Source organism: Bufo bufo, chromosome 1, assembly GCF_905171765.1.
Source record: "Bufo bufo chromosome 1, aBufBuf1.1, whole genome shotgun sequence".
Classification (NCBI taxonomy): domain Eukaryota; kingdom Metazoa; phylum Chordata; class Amphibia; order Anura; family Bufonidae; genus Bufo; species Bufo bufo.
This window is the reverse complement of record NC_053389.1, coordinates 571965978-571982342: the sequence shown is the minus strand read 5'-3', so window position 1 is coordinate 571982342 and position 16365 is coordinate 571965978. Positions and strand designations below refer to the sequence as shown.

The 16365-nt window shown below is 41.7% G+C and overlaps 1 protein-coding gene across 1 annotated transcript in view; it reads left to right on the top strand.

The window, feature by feature from the left end:
• The window catches only part of CDC123 (cell division cycle 123), a 107605-nt gene that overhangs the window by 50718 nt on the left and 40522 nt on the right, over nt 1–16365 (top strand). The window contains exons 7-8 of the mRNA XM_040413207.1: nt 3701–3749; nt 9675–9750. Of these exons, the coding sequence (XP_040269141.1) occupies nt 3701–3749; nt 9675–9750 (125 nt within the window). The remainder of the gene's footprint in view (nt 1–3700; nt 3750–9674; nt 9751–16365) is intronic.

Genomic DNA, 16365 nt, shown 5'->3' with positions numbered 1-16365 from the left:
TTATTGCATACGGACTTGCTTTGCTTTCGTTGGTTTGTAAGCTGTGGAATAGAGCAAGATTTATCGGCAAAGGGCAATAAAGAGCTGTATAATACATCAAACCTGTCTTCAGCCTGAAATTTACATGCACGTTCTGGGATTCCCAGTCTGATATTCCATCTTACAAACACTTAACATCACCTTCTATTACTTACTGTCCAGCAGATGTTTTTCCATAGCAGTATATTCTGGATGCAAATGCCTTGTTGTGACATTTCCTTGGGTTAAAGGGTTTCTGTCACCCCACAAAACTCTTCTTTTTTTTTTTTGGATAGTTAGATTCCTTATAGCGCGATATAGGAGAATATAATAGTCTTACTTACTTTCATGCGGCCGATTCTTTAGAAAACGAAGTTTATTAATATGTAAATCCGGTCTCTACCAGCAAGTAGGGCGTCTACTTGCTGGTAGCCGCAGCAGAAAACCGCCCCCTCGCCTTGTTGATTGACAGGGCCAGCCGGGATCTCCTCCTCCGGCCGGCCCTGTCAGTATTTCAAAAATCGCGCGCCTCTGGTCATTCTGCGCAGGCGCTCTGAGATGAGGAGGCTCGTCTCCTCAGCACTCCCTCAGTGCGCCTGCGCCGATGACATCACCGAAAGAGAAGACGTCATCGGCGCAGGCGCACTGAGGCAGAGCGCCTGCGCCGAATGACCAGAGGCGCGCGATTTTTGAAATACTGACGGGGCCGGCCGGAGGAGGAGATCACGGCTGGCCCTGTCAATCAACACGGCGAGGGGGCGGTTTTCTGCTGCGGCTACCAGCAAGTAGACGCCCTACTTGCTGGTAGAGCCCTGATTTACATATTATAAAACTTTGTTTTCTAAAGAATCGGCCACATGAAAGTAAGTGAGAGCATTATATTCTCCTATATCGCGCTATAAGGAATCTAACTATCCAAAAAAAAAAAAAGAAGAGTTTTGTGGGGTGACAGAAACCCTTTAAAAATAGAAGACGTCATCGGCGCAGGCGCACTGAGGGAGTTCTGAGGAGACGAGCCTCCTCATCTCAGAGCGCCTGCGCAGATTCAACACGGGCGCGCGATTTTTGAAATGCCGACAGGGCTGGCCGGAGGAGGAGATCACGGCTGGCCCTGTCAATCAAAAAGAGGAGGGGGCGGATTTCTGCAGCAGCTACCAGCAAGTAGACGCCCTACTTGCTGGTAGAGACCGAATTTGCATATGATAAAACTTCGTTTTTTGACTAAACTGCTGGATCAAAGTAAGGAACACTATTATATTTTCAGATATCGCTATATAACTAATTTAACTAGCCCAAAAAAAAAAAATCACTTTAGTGGGGTGACAGAAACCCTTTAAATAAACTGCTTATGTGCAGTAAAGTGTTTTATTATTTATTTATTTATTACAAAAATCAGTATATCATCTAGATAACACTGATCTATATAAGTGGGTATGATATAGGTTGTTTTAAATCAGTTCATTTCATTGATTGATCAAGTGTCGATTAGGACAACCTGGCTATGGGGAGAAGTTCATGCAAGCCTAATGTCTGGGTCAGATGGCAGTGTGTGTGGTCTGGGGAAAAAATGGTCCATATGTCGCCTGCATCACCCTGACTGAACGTGGCTCATCTGACCCGAACTCACAGCATAGTAATATATGATGCTGCCAGTTCCTGCCTTACGGTGGGTCCACAGTGTTGTACTTTTTTTTTTTTTAACTACCATTTTTTACTTTTTTTTTTTTACTACCATTTTTCCAGTCTGTACACAGCTGTCTGACACTGACCTAAATTGGGGATAAGCGCTTCTAGAAACACTGATTCCTGATAATTTCCCTGTGTAAAGAGGCTGCCGATCGCCTGATGAATGAGAGAATGCTCGCTCATCAGGTGATCCTATCTTCATTCCCACACCCAAAATCATTGTTTCTGGGCAGCAGATCATCTTGTGCCCAGAAACAATGAATGTGTGTATGGGGATGAACGATCACAGCAGTGGTCGCTTGTCTCCACTGAGAGGAGATGATTGCTGCACATAAATGCAATTATCTGAAATGTTTGGTTCCTTCCTGGCAATTGTGCTGTGTAAAAAAAAGAAAAAACCGCTGCAGTTTAGACCCTGCTGCTAGAGCAATTTAATCTCTAGAGATTAATGGGTTTGTATGGTTTAAGGCTACTTTCACACTGGCGTTTTGGCTTTCAGTTTCTGAGATCCGTTCAGGGCTCTCACAAGCGGTCCAAAACGGATCAGTTTTGCCCTAATGCATTCTGAATGTATAAGGATCTGCTCAGAATGCATCAGTTTGCCTCCGTTCTGCCACTATTCCACTTTGGAGACGGACACCAAAATGCTGCCTGCAGCGTTCTGCTGTCCGTCTGATGAAACTGAGCCGAACTGATCCGTTCTGACACACAATGTAAGTCAATGGGAATGGATCCATTTTCTATGACACAATCTGGCACACTAGAAAACTGATCCGCCTTGGCCATGTTAAAGATAATACAAACGGATCCGCACCAAACGCGAGTGTGAAAGTAGACTAATTTGAACTCAAAGGCGCTTCAAAAAGTCTTGCCACAGCCTTAGACTAGATTCACACGTGATTGTTTTTTATTATTATTTTATTTTTTGTTGTGGTTAAAAAAAGTGTCACAAAAGAACACATGCATTTTACAGAGGGTTGCACATTTTTGCAATGTGGTAATTGACTGCTTTTTATTATTATTATTATTATTATTATTATTATTATTATATATATTTTTTTTTTGTTTCACCTGTAAAAACCACCCACACTCACTGTAAAAATGCATGTGCTACAAAAATTTTAATGTGGAAACCCTCCTTTAAGGCCTCTTTCACACGACCGTATGGCTTTTTCAGTGTTTTGCGATCCGTTTTAAACGGATCCGTTGTTCCGTTTTTTTGTTTCCGTTGTGTTTCCGTTCCGTTTTTCTATATGGCATATACAGTATACAGTAATTTCATAGAAAAAATTGGGCTGGGCATAACATTTTCAATAGATGGTTCCGCAAAAAACGGAACGGATACGGAAGACATACGGATGCATTTCCGTATGTGTTCCATTTTTTTTTGCGGACCATTGACTTGAATGGAGCCACGGAACGTGATTTGCGGGCAATAATAGGACATGTTCTATCTTTTAACGGAACGGAAAAACAGAAATACGGAAACGGAATGCATACGGAGTACATTCCGTTTTTTTTGCGGAACCATTGAAATCAATGGTTCCGTATACGGACCGCAAAAAACGGCCCGTAAACGGGGGGAAAAAAACGGTCGTGTGAAAGAGGCCTAAGCCTCATGCACACGTCCGTGGAACACGGACCATGTGATACCGGCCTGGATTTCTTCAGAGTGCAGTAGCGCACGGCGTCATTGGTTGCTATGACGCCGTACGCTTCCTGCTGCCGCCGCAGTACAGTTCTATACAAGTGTATTACTGTAGAGCGGCGGCAGCAGGAAGCGCACAGCGTCATAGCAACCAATGACGCCGTGCGCTCAGATGAAATCCAGGCCGGTATCACATGGTCTGTGTTCCACGGACGTGTGCAGGAGGCTTAAAGGAGGAACATTTTCTGTGCCTGTGTGACTGTGAATCACCAGTGCTGCATTATACAAGTGTACATATTACTGGACAAGGTCTATATTGTAGACCACTCATGCAGATTTCTTTTACAGGTTTCTTCACTGTACAGATGATTCCCCTGATCCTAGTGTGAAGTATGAGGTAAACTATACCTTCACATATTTATATTTTTTATGACCCAAAATAGTAATTTTTACATCTTTGGTCATTATCTTCTCTTTCATCCCCTGTTTTGTCTGAAGGGACCCAGTTGATCACATTTAACCGAACCCCCTATGCATATTGGGGGGAGATTTATAAATGCTTTCCCGTCTAAAATCTGAAAATTTACAGTATGTCTTAGCTGACTATGCCCCATGCAGCCAGGGCATAAATCTAAATTTTTACTTCAATGGCAGATTGCTCTGCACAGTACGGCCATTAAAGAGGACCTGTCACCTCTCCTGACATATTATGCCATTCCTTTATTATTTCTGATAGAAGCTATGAAGGTCCAGCTGGGTGTTACCAGTTGGGGGTGTCCCTGCACAGTCTGAGACTGACTACACTGATTGGATAGTGTTAGACTGTGCAGGGACACACTTCCATCTGGTAACACCCAGCTGGATCTTCATTTCAGATTGCTAGTAATACAGTCATAACTTCTAGCAGGAATTATAAAGGAATGGCATAACCTAGAGACATACGTTTAGATGCCCCAGAATTGTTAGAGAATGCAAGCACTTGATAAAACAGACAGTCAGGAGAGGTGACAGGTCCTCTTTAAAAAGTCCCAGGCTCAAAGTAAGCCCTGCATATGGTACTGAGACTGGAAGATTCCATTGTTCTCAGGCAAATGTGTATGTTGGGCACAGCACACATGTGATATCACTATATTCAGAAAAGTGAGATTATAATTTGCTAGAAAACATGTTGGTTGAGGTAAATAGAGATCATTCAATTAGAAAGGGAATAAAGAAGGAAATGTAGTATTTTTTTAATATTTGGTAATTTTTCTCTAAATAAAACTATAAAAAAAACATACTACTTTACATTTGGTACCATATAAACGACCCACCTGTGCCACAGAAAAAAGGAAATCTAATATAAATATAAAACAAAAACCTATTCACCTTTAGATTATGCCATTCTAAAGGTGAGATTTCTGCTGTGAGCATCCTAACATCTAAAGGCCATGGTTCTGAAAGGGATCTTAAAGGGAATCTTTTACCATTTTAAGCTGTCACCATCGCCATTTTCACTAAAGTACCTTATTTCCTGCAGTCGTCTTCTTACTTTATTTCGTTTTGTCATTTTGATTAAAAAAAAACCCTTTTTATGATATGCTAATGAAGCACCAAGGTGCCCAGAGGGGCGTTTTTTTCCTCTCTGGTGCCCAGTGACGCCCCCCTGCAGTGCCCAGCCCGCCTTAATTTGAATCCCAAGAACGCCTCCTGATACTGAATTAACCTCCCACAGCCCCGGCAAACGGTTCCGCCCCCTCCCCACGTCATCGTCTACCTTCTAGAAATGCCCCGTCCTTCTTCCTGTCGGCGGCCAGAAATCTCGCGCAGGCGCAGTACCGCCTGCGGCCTGCGCGATCATCAACCTCCTCAGGGCAGCAGCGCTCAGATTACGTCACAGGGCTTGGCGCATGCCCAGTGAGACTTTTGAGGCTGTTGCCCTCAGGAGCTTGATGATCGCGCAGGCGGTACTGCGCCTGTGCGAGATTTCTGGCCGCCGACAGGAAGGACGGGGCATTTCTAGAAGGTAGACCATGACGTGGGGAGGGGGCGGAACCGTTTGCCGGGACTGTGGGAGGTTAATTCAGGATCAGGAGGCGTTCTTGGGATTCAAATTAAGGCGGGCTGGGCACTGCAGGGGGCGTCACTGGGCACCAGAGAAGAAAAAAACGCCCCTCTGGGCACCTTGGTGCATCATTAGCATATCATAAAAAAGGCTTTTTTATCAAAATGAAATAAAGTAAGAAGAAGACTGCAAGAAATAAGGTACTTTATTGAACATGTCGATGGTGACAGATTCCCTTTAATACCCTGCTTGATGCACAAGTTTTGGGAAACGTTGCATATTAGCTCAGCTCTAGAGACCTGACCATTTTTTCAGATACATTTGCGTGTGGCGATAGAAAGAAATGCATGGTTTTTGTAAATGTTGTGCTTTCCCTCAAATTAAGCTTTATGCCAGAAAATCAAATACCGTATAAACTAAAACTGGTATACATGGTAAATTAAAAATGCATGGCCCAGAAGCAAAAAGCACTATATTTTTGCCCATACTTCACTATAGGACTATTGGTGGGGAAATATTTATCAAGGCTTTATCAGATGCAGTATAGATGTGTTCACACAGCGTTTTTTTTTTTTTTTGTTCTTTTTTTCACACGATTATGACATGTTTTCCATAATGAAATCCAAATCCAGTGGGAATTTGTGTTGCCGTTCACACAGCTGCAGAATTTTCTGCTCGAATTTGAAATCCATGTCAATAAGTGACATGACACTTATTAAAGCAGATTTCACACAGAAAATAAGGTGAGTTGCTTTTATTGATTTCTACCGCTGAACCTGGGTCAGACATTTTCGCGCGACCAATAAAGGAGTTTTATGGGACATAAATATTGATGACCTATTTCTCAGGAAGGGGCAATGGCACTCTGGTAAGCGCTGCATCGTCTTCCTCAGTCCGTGACGTCACGTCCATCGGTCACCTAGACTTTGTGCTGCTTAGTTCCTTTCAAGTGAATGAGATGGAACTGGAGTGCCAAGCACCGCCACTATACAATGTACAGTGCTGTGGTGTAGAATGAAGACGGCACATTGCTTGCCAAGCACTGCAGTCTATTCAAACAGCTGATCAGTCGGACTCCTGCGATATTGATGACTAATCCTGATCATCAATATTTCGTTTCTAAAAGCCACTTTTAAGTCATGTGAGCAAATTGCGGATCTGCAAAAAACAAAACAAAAACAAAAAACGGATAACTTCCGTATGGCATCCGTTTTTTTGCGGGGCAAAAAGGACAAGAATAGGATATGTTCTGTTTTTTTTGCGGGGCTACTGAATGGACATGGATGCGGATAGCACACTAGTTATTTTGGATGTGCAGCTTTTATGCAGTTTTCTTGTGTTTTTTGTCTACATTGTTCATTGGTCTTAAACCACGCTAGCACTCTGCAGTATGGTAAGTGTGCCTCTATTATCCTGTCCTGAGGAGAAGTCATCATTATCGTTTCCAGGATATAACCAGAAAATCTGCAACAAAAACTGCACAAAATCCACCTTAAATTGTGTGGATTTATGTGGAGTTTTTCCACAGTTTTTTATTTAATTTTTTTGGCGGTTTTCATGTGGATTGTACAAATACGCAGAATGTGCAGATAGCCTTACAGTGCTGGGAAATAAGCTTGTCCATATTTTTACTTTAAAAAAAAATAAAAAAAATCGTTGGAAAACATTGGGAAAAGATTGCCTCAGGGAACCATTACTTTCCTATGAGCATTTTTTCATCATTAAGATTAATTGGAAATTAGTCTGACCTCCAGGGGCTTAACGTGATTGTGCAGATGTATTATGTTAAGCTTGATCCAGTTGTATCAGAAGTATGTTGGCATATGAAGACGTTGTGAATGTGTTTTTCTTTCTTTACGTTTTTTTCTGTTCTTTAGATAATGTAATTCTGATTTATCCAAATGTAATTTGCTCATGTTGGCATTGCCAGTATTTAAGGGATAAACTAGGGAATTTTAGTAATTACTTCAGTAATATTTTTTTTAAAGATGAAAATTGCCTTCTTGGAAGTTGCAGTGAACCGATACGGCTTTCACATTAAGCATCGTGCATATATTTACTTCCCACAGACATGCAATCAGTGCTGGTGGACTAACAGGCCACTTCCATTTCTAAGTCCTTTTTTAGTTTCACACTGTGAAATTGTATGACAAGTACAGCATGAGTCTAAGTGACAATTATATTGAGTGGAAGTAGAGTTAAGGGTTTCTGTACAGATTTTTGAACTTTAGCAGTAATTCTTTTTATTTTATATTTACACTGCTATTTAGTGAGGGGAATTTATCTTTATATAGTAGAGTTTCAGAATCTTCAAATGTTTAAAACGCGCCCATGTAAAGTTAACACCTTAGGGTGGGTTAACATCAACATTATGAATTCTGTTATTGCTTTCCATTATAATATCCGTCATAATAGATGTCTATGGGTTAACATAACGGATCCGTCAGGTTTCCATTATGCAGGATGGAAAATAAAATCTTGTCGACAGGACTTTATCCCTACGTCCTATGACAGCACCAAGAGAGATTATCCGCTGGGCAGAGGTGTGCTCTAGGTGAGTTCCCCGCTACGCACACCTTGAAGACGGCACACTGCATCTGATGGCGGAGACAGCAAGATGCGAAGGAAAGCGCGGGCAGAAAATGTGTTTAAACACAAGGCCGGATGGCGAGCGGGGTTGCAAGTAGAGGACGCGGCGGTACTCACCGGAGGAGCAGCAGGCCCAATTGTTTATCCCCCAGTGAAGGGACTCCATTTGACGGCGTGGCTTTTTAGCGGGGCTTGTTGTTCGACAAAGGGTTATCCGAGTTTGTTGTGTCTACCATGTTGCTAAGTAGAAAACCGGTAACCACCAAAATTTATGCCAGAACTTGGTGGGCATTTTTTAAGTTCTTGGGTGTTTCTCCCTCTACTTCCTGTCAGCTCCAGCTCACTAAAGTTCCAAATTTTTCTCCAGAGCGGTGTAGAGAAGGGTTTAGCATTAAGTACGTTAAAAGTACAAGTGGCGGCCCTTAGTGTTTTGTTTGACTACAGATTAGCTTGTCATTCTTGGATTATTAGGTTCTGTAAGTCAGTATCCAGGAGTCTCCCTTCTAGGATGCTTAGGAAGGACGCCCCCTTGGGATCTCAGTCTAGTATTACAGGCAATGTTTAAACACCCTTGACACCTTGCCGATCAAAATGCTGATTTTAAAATGTATCTTTCTAGTGGCCATTACCTCGGCTAGAAGGATAGACGAGCTTCAAGCCCTTTCCATAAGTCCTCCATACACTATCATTCAGGAAGATAGAATTTGTCTTACTTTTATTCCGGCGGCCTCTCGGCATGCGCTACCGTGCTGTCGCCGAAACTCCGCCCCTATTATAGTCAATGGGGCCGTAGTCCGGGGGAACGCGTTCACTAGCGGCAGGATGGATCCGACAGGCTGTTCACCCGCCGGAACAGCCTGCCGGAGGTCTGTGCCACTAATGTGAAACTAGCCTAAGACCCGATCCAGCGTTTCTTCCAAAAGTAGTATCGGACTTCCATACAGCCCAGGTGGTGATTCCCCCTTCTTTCTGGGCAGAGCCCAAAATTCAGAGGAGGTGGAAGTTTCACTGTCTGGATGTTCGGAAATGTGTTTTAGAATATATGGAGGCTACTAAAGATTGGAGAAAATCGTCTTCCTTATTCGTTTTGTATTTCGGTCAGAACAAAGGGAAATCGGCTAGTAAGGGAACTTTAGCTAGATGGGTTTAACAGGCTTTCTCTAGCTTATCTTTATATGCAGAAACCTGTTCCTTCTGGATGGTCGGCCCATTCTACCGCAGCAGTTTCTACCTCATGGGCAGAAAAAGCAGAAGCCTCCATACAGGACATATGCAAAGCAGCAGCAACTTGGTCTTCTGCTTCAACGTTCTACAGGCACTATAGATTGAATCTCTCAGCGGTGTCTGATCTTTCTTTCGGGCGTAAGGTCCTTCAGGCTGTGGTCCCCGCCTAATTTTTTACTCTCCAGGATATCTCCTGGTGCTGTCATAGGACGTAAGGATAAATAATAGTTACTTACTATTAGAGGGAAAGAAAATTTAACGCTAACCAAGGATTATTATTATTTATTATTAAAGCGCCATTCATTCCATAGCGCTGTACATATGAAAAGAGGTATACATACTGTACATAATACACATGTGTATATATATCTACAGCACCAACATAGAAATCTAGCAGTACACAGGTTTACATTACTTATCTAGCTGTACTATTGTTTTCATAGTTTTTTCTTTCATTGTCTTTAGCTTGTTCTCAGAAAGTGGTGTGAGCTCATTCCAGGTGCAGAGTTCAGATGCTTTGTTAAAGAAAACAAACTAATAGGTAAGTACAACCGTATGTAAGGTGCTTGTGTGCAGGCAAGCAAAAAAGACAAATTATGAAATGTCTTGTTAACGTAGAGCAGAGGTCGGTAACCTTTTCCACACAGTAAGCCAATTAAAAAAATAATAATAATAAAAGCTGAAGCACTGTGCAATACAGGAAAGTCATGTAACACCAAGGGGGAGATTTATAAAAAATGGTGCAAAGTAGAACTGGCTTAGTTGCCCATAGCAACCAATCCGATTCCACTTTTAATTTACAAAGTAGCTCTAATTTTTTATTTTTTTTTAAAGAAATATTGGCCCACAACTGTATGTGACATAAACCAAATAATAATAATAATCAATATAACTTACCATTCAGTGTGACCAGTGTCCCTGACTTTCTTTGCAAAGAAGATCCAGGTGTGGTTCATACAAGGTGACTTATAGCTGGACACAGGCCTGAGAGTGGTCTGACTTTCCTACAATACAGAAAAGTCATATAGCACAAACTGTATGTGACATAAACCAAGTAGTCTGTTTAGAGGGCATCTGTCAGCCGATTTGTACCTATGAAACTGGCTGACATGCCCATCCATTCAAAAACTGACAGGTCCATGTATTTTAAATTAAACTTATCAGGACATATGAGAAAAAAACATTGGTCCATATCCTTGGAATCTCCTGGAAAATTCGGACTCAAGCTTATTCATGTACATGGAAATGTTAGCTATGTTGACTGAATGATGAGAGGAAACCTCTCCTCACGTATTTGAAATGGTGAAATGCCCCCTTTTTTGTGTCATACACATAAACTTTGGACATGAATGCCTTTCAATATTCAAACAGTCCTATGACCGTCTGTCCAGCTCCTTGCATGCAGACATTGAGTTCATTCAAGTGTCATGTAATGTCTATCAGAAACCTAAGTTTCTCAAGCCATGTGAAATCCTCCATCTCTGGTTAATGCTGGTCCTTCTCAAGAAGAAAGGATCTGATTGCATCAATGCAGGTCGCAGAACTCTCCAGCACATTTCCACTGCTGAGCCTCCTGACATTGGAATGAAGCAGGACGTCTTTTTGTATGGACATTCCATTTCTTCAAGCAGTGCTTGGAATTACATATGAGTCAAGGCAGAGTGAACTTGCAGAAAATTCCAAATTTTTACAAGTCTTACGATCAAAGTATTGGGGTATGGTGACACAATATGACACAATATGTGTTGTGGCCAGGATAGCAAAGTAGCGGTGATCCCACAGAAATTATTTTTATCTCTACGTTAGTCTTAATGCTGGATTTTTTTCGGGACTCGTGCAGCGATCCCATTTATTTCTATGGGATCACCACTGCTCTCCTGTCCTGGCCATTACACATCTGGATTTTTTTTTGAGACTAGCCCAACAATCTCATTGATTTCTATGGGATCATCTTTATCCTGGCGGTGACACATGTTGCCATGTCACCATACCCTTAAGATCAGAGTTTGACATTTTTGCACAGAGATTTTCCTGGTGTATACAGGGAGTGCAGAATTATTAGGTAAGTTGTATTTTTGAGGATTAATTTTATTATTGAACAACAACCATGTTCTCAATGAACCCAAAAAACTCATTAATATCAAAGCTGAATATTTTTGGAAGTAGTTTTTAGTTTGTTTTTAGTTTTAGCTATTTTAGGGGGATATCTGTGTGTGCAGGGGACTATTACTGTGCATAATTATTAGGCAACTTAACAAAAAACAAATATATACCCATTTCAATTATTTATTTTTACCAGTGAAACCAATATAACATCTCAACATTCACAAATATACATTTCTGACATTCAAAAACAAAACAAAAACAAATCAGTGACCAATATAGCCACCTTTCTTTGCAAGGACACTCAAAAGCCTGCCATCCATGGATTCTGTCAGTGTTTTGATCTGTTCACCATCAACATTGCGTGCAGCAGCAACCACAGCCTCCCAGACACTGTTCAGAGAGGTGTACTGTTTTCCCTCCTTGTAAATCTCACATTTGATGATGGACCACAGGTTCTCAATGGGGTTCAGATCAGGTGAACAAGAAGGCCATGTCATTAGATTTTCTTCTTTTATACCCTTTCTTGCCAGCCACGCTGTGGAGTACTTGGACGCGTGTGATGGAGCATTGTCCTGCATGAAAATCATGTTTTTCTTGAAGGATGCAGACTTCTTCCTGTACCACTGCTTGAAGAAGGTGTCTTCCAGAAACTGGCAGTAGGACTGGGAGTTGAGCTTGACTCCATCCTCAACCCGAAAAGGCCCCACAAGCTCATCTTTGATGATACCAGCCCAAACCAGTACTCCACCTCCACCTTGCTGGCGTCTGAGTCGGACTGGAGCTCTCTGCCCTTTACCAATCCAGCCACGGGCCCATCCATCTGGCCTATCAAGACTCACTCTCATTTCATCAGTCCATAAAACCATAGAAAAATCAGTCTTGAGATATTTCTTGGCCCAGTCTTGACGTTTCAGCTTGTGTGTCTTGTTCAGTGGTGGTCGTCTTTCAGCCTTGCTTACCTTGGCCATGTCTCTGAGTATTGCACACCTTGTGCTTTTGGGCACTCCAGTGATGTTGCAGCTCTGAAATATGGCCAAACTGGTGGCAAGTGGCATCTTGGCAGCTGCACGCTTGACTTTTCTCAGTTCATGGGCAGTTATTTTGCACCTTGGTTTTTCCACACGCTTCTTGCGACCCTGTTGACTATTTTGAATGAAACGCTTGATTGTTCGATGATCACGCTTCAGAAGCTTTGAAATTTTAAGAGTGCTGCATCCCTCTGCAAGATATCTCACTATTTTTGACTTTTCTGAGCCTGTCAAGTCCTTCTTTTGACCCATTTCGCCAAAGGAAAGGAAGTTGCCTAATAATTATGCACACCTAATATAGAGTGTTGATGTCATTAGACCACACCCCTTCTCATTACAGAGATGCACATCACCTAATATGCTTAATTGGTAGTAGGCTTTCGAGCCTATACAGCTTGGAGTAAGACAACATGCATAAAGAGGATGATGTGGTCAAAATACTCCCTGTAATGCAGTGGTGCCAATTTTGTCCTCCCTTATTCTGGAAAATCCCTTTTTGTTTTCCAACCTTTATGGGGGTACCATCAGTAGTGATTTCAAAGATTATTCTAACATCAATGCATATGCATTCAAAATGTTCAGCAAAGGTTTTAGGCAAGTCATCACCTTTTGTGATGCCATAGATTGGTTTCAAACAGCACAGCTCCTCAAGAATCAGAAAATCTGGCCACAGTTGCCAAACGAGGCAAATCGTTAATGTCCATGCTTTCATCCAGCGCAACACTAAACACGATGCAGTCTTTCAGACCAGTCGCTTGATGTTCCCTGATGTTATTTGCCAGAACAGTGATGCCGCGCTCAACAGTTCTTGCTGAATCGGGAAGGTCTTTAATCCTAGACATGATATTGTCCCTGTTCGTTAAACAATCAAACAAATCAACCTCTTTAGGACACATGACGTACCGGTACGGCATGTTGTCCTGGTACTTAAGGACACATGACGTACCGGTACGTCATGTGTATTTCTGATCACCGGCGGGCGGTGATCGGAACAAGGTGCCTGCTCAAATCGTTCAGCAGGCACCTTGGCTAAATGCGCGGGGGGTCCTGTGATCCCCCATTCCCGTGTCGGCGATCCCCGCAAACCGCAGGTCAATTCAGACCTGCGGTTTGCGGCTTTTTATGTTGCGGGCGGCGGCGGTGCCATCCGGTCCCCATGGGGCTGTAGGGGGGACCCGATGGCATGGAAGGCAGCGCGATGCCTTCCTGTGACGTGCCTGTGAGATCTAGCCCCCTGGATCTCACAGGCCGGAAGCTGTATGAGTAATACACACAGTATTACTCATACAGCCAATGCATTCCAATACAGAAGTATTGGAATGCATTGTAAAGGATTAGACCCCCAAAAGTTGAAGTCCCAAAGTGGGACAAAAATAAAGTGGAAAAAAAAGTTGAAAAAATAAAGTTTCCCCCCCCCAAAAAAATTTAAAGTTTCAAGTAGAAATAAACAAAAACGTAATTTTCCCCAAATAAAGTAAAAAAAAATTGGTAAAAAATAGAGGGGAAAAAAAGTAGACATATTAAGTATCGCTGCATCCGTATCGAACGGCTCTATAAACATATCACATGACCTAACCCCTCAGATGAACACCGTAAAAAATAAAAACTGTGCTAAATAAACCATTTTTTGGTCACCTTACATCACAAAAAGTAAAACCGCAAGTGATCAAAAAGGCATATGCCCACCAAAATAGTACCAATCTAACCGTCAACTCATCCTGCAAAAAATGAGCCCCTACCTGAGACAATCTCCCCCAAAAAAAAAAATATATGGCTCAGAATATGGAGACACTAAAATATCTTTTTTTGGGGGTTTTAAAAAATCTGTTATTGTGTAAAACTTACATAAAAAAAATATATATATACATATTAGGTATCGACCGGCTCTATAAAAATATCACATGACCTAACCCCTCAGATGAACACCATAAAAAATTAAATAAAAACTGTGCTAAATAAACCATTTTTTGTCACCTTACATCACAAAAAGTGTAATAGCAAGCGATCAAAAAGTCACACGCACCCCAAAATAGTGCCAATCAAACCATCATCTCATCCTGCAAAAATCATACCCTACCCAAGATAATCGCCCAAAAACTGAAAAAACTATGGTTCTTAGACTATGGAAACACTAAAACCATGATTTTTTTTGTTTCAAAAATTAAATCATTGTGTAAAACTTACATAAATAAAAAAAAAAGTATACATATTAGGTATCACCGCATCCGTGACAACCTGGTCTATAAAAATACCACATGATCTAACCTGTCAGATGAATGTTGTAAATAACAAAAAATTAAAACGGTGCCAAAACAGCTATTTCTTGTTACCTTGCCTCACAAAAAGTGTAATATAGAGCAACCAAAAATCATATGTACTCTAAAATAGTACCAACAAAACTGCCACCCTATCCCATAGTTTCTAAAATTGGGTCACTTTTTTGGAGTTTCTACTCTAGGGGTGCATCAGGGGGGCTTCAAATGGGACATGGTGTCAAAAAACCACTCCAGCAAAATCTGCCTTCCAAAAACCATATGGCATTCCTTTCCTTCTGTGCCCTGCCGTGTGCCCGTACAGCAGTTTACGACCACATATGGGGTGTTTCTGTAAACTACAGAATCAGAGCCATAAATATTGAGTTTTGTTTGGCTGTTAACCCTTGCTTTGTAACTGGAAAAAAAATTATTAAAATGGAAAATCTGCCAAAAAAGTGAAATTTTGAAATTGTATCTCTATTTTCCATTAATTCTTGTGGAACACCTAAAGGGTTAACAAAGTTTGTAAAATCCGTTTTGAATACCTTAAAGGGTGTAGTTTCTAGAATGGGGTCATTTTTGGGTGGTTTCTATTATGTTAGCCTCACAAATGACTTCAGACCTGAACTGGTCCTTGAAAAGTGGGTTTTTGAAAATTTCGGAAAAATTTCAAGATTTGCTTCTAAGCCTTGTAACATCCCCAAAAAATAAAATGTCATTCCCAAAATGATTCAAACATGAAGTAGACATATATGGGGAATGTAAAGTAATAACTATTTTTGTAGGTATTACTATGTATTATAGAAGTAGAGAAATTGAAACTTGGAAATTTGCAATTTTTTTTACAAATTTTTTGGAAATTTGCATTTTTTTTTTATAAATAAAAATAAAAAAATTTTACTTCATTTTACCAGTGTCATGAAGTACAATATGTGATGAAAAAACAATCTCAGAATGGCCTGGATAAGTCAAAGCGTTTTAAAGTTATCACCACTTAAAGTGACACTGGTCAGATTTGCAAAAAATGGCCTGGTCCTTAACCACTACAGGACCGTACGCAGGATTGCGTCTTTGCGGCGGCCCTGTTATTCCGAGTGGACGCGCCGGCACGTCATCTCGCGAGACACGAGATTTCCTGTGAAGGCGCGTACACATGCGCGCGCGTTCACAGGAACTGCAGGTAATCGAGTGGATCTGCAGCCTGCCAGCGGCGATCATTCGCTGGCAAGCTGTATATCCGATTTTCTTTTTTTTTAACTCCTTAAAGGTATATTAGACGCTGTTTTGATAACAGCATCTAATATACCTGGTCCTCTGGTGGTCCCTTTTGCTTGGATCGACGACCAGAGGACACAGGCAGCTCTGTAAAGTAGCACCAAACACCACTACACTACACCCCCCCGTCACTTATTAACCCCCTTATTAACCCCTGATCACCCAATATAGACTCCCTGATCACCCCCCTGTCACTGATCACCCCCTGTCATTGATCACCCCCCTGTAAGGCTCCATTCAGACGTCCGTATGTGTTTTGCGGATCCGCAAAACACTGACACCGGCAATGTGCTTTCCGCATTTTGAGGATCCGCACATTGCCAGAACTATATAGAAAATGCCTTTTCTTGTCCGCAATTGCGGACAAGAATAGGACATGTTCTATAGGCTCTACAAAAAACGCAGTGTTCGCCCGATCAGGCCTGATCTTGTGCGCACACTTGCGTTCAGTCCGCCCCACCGCAGTGACAGAATTAATTTTTTTCTGATCAC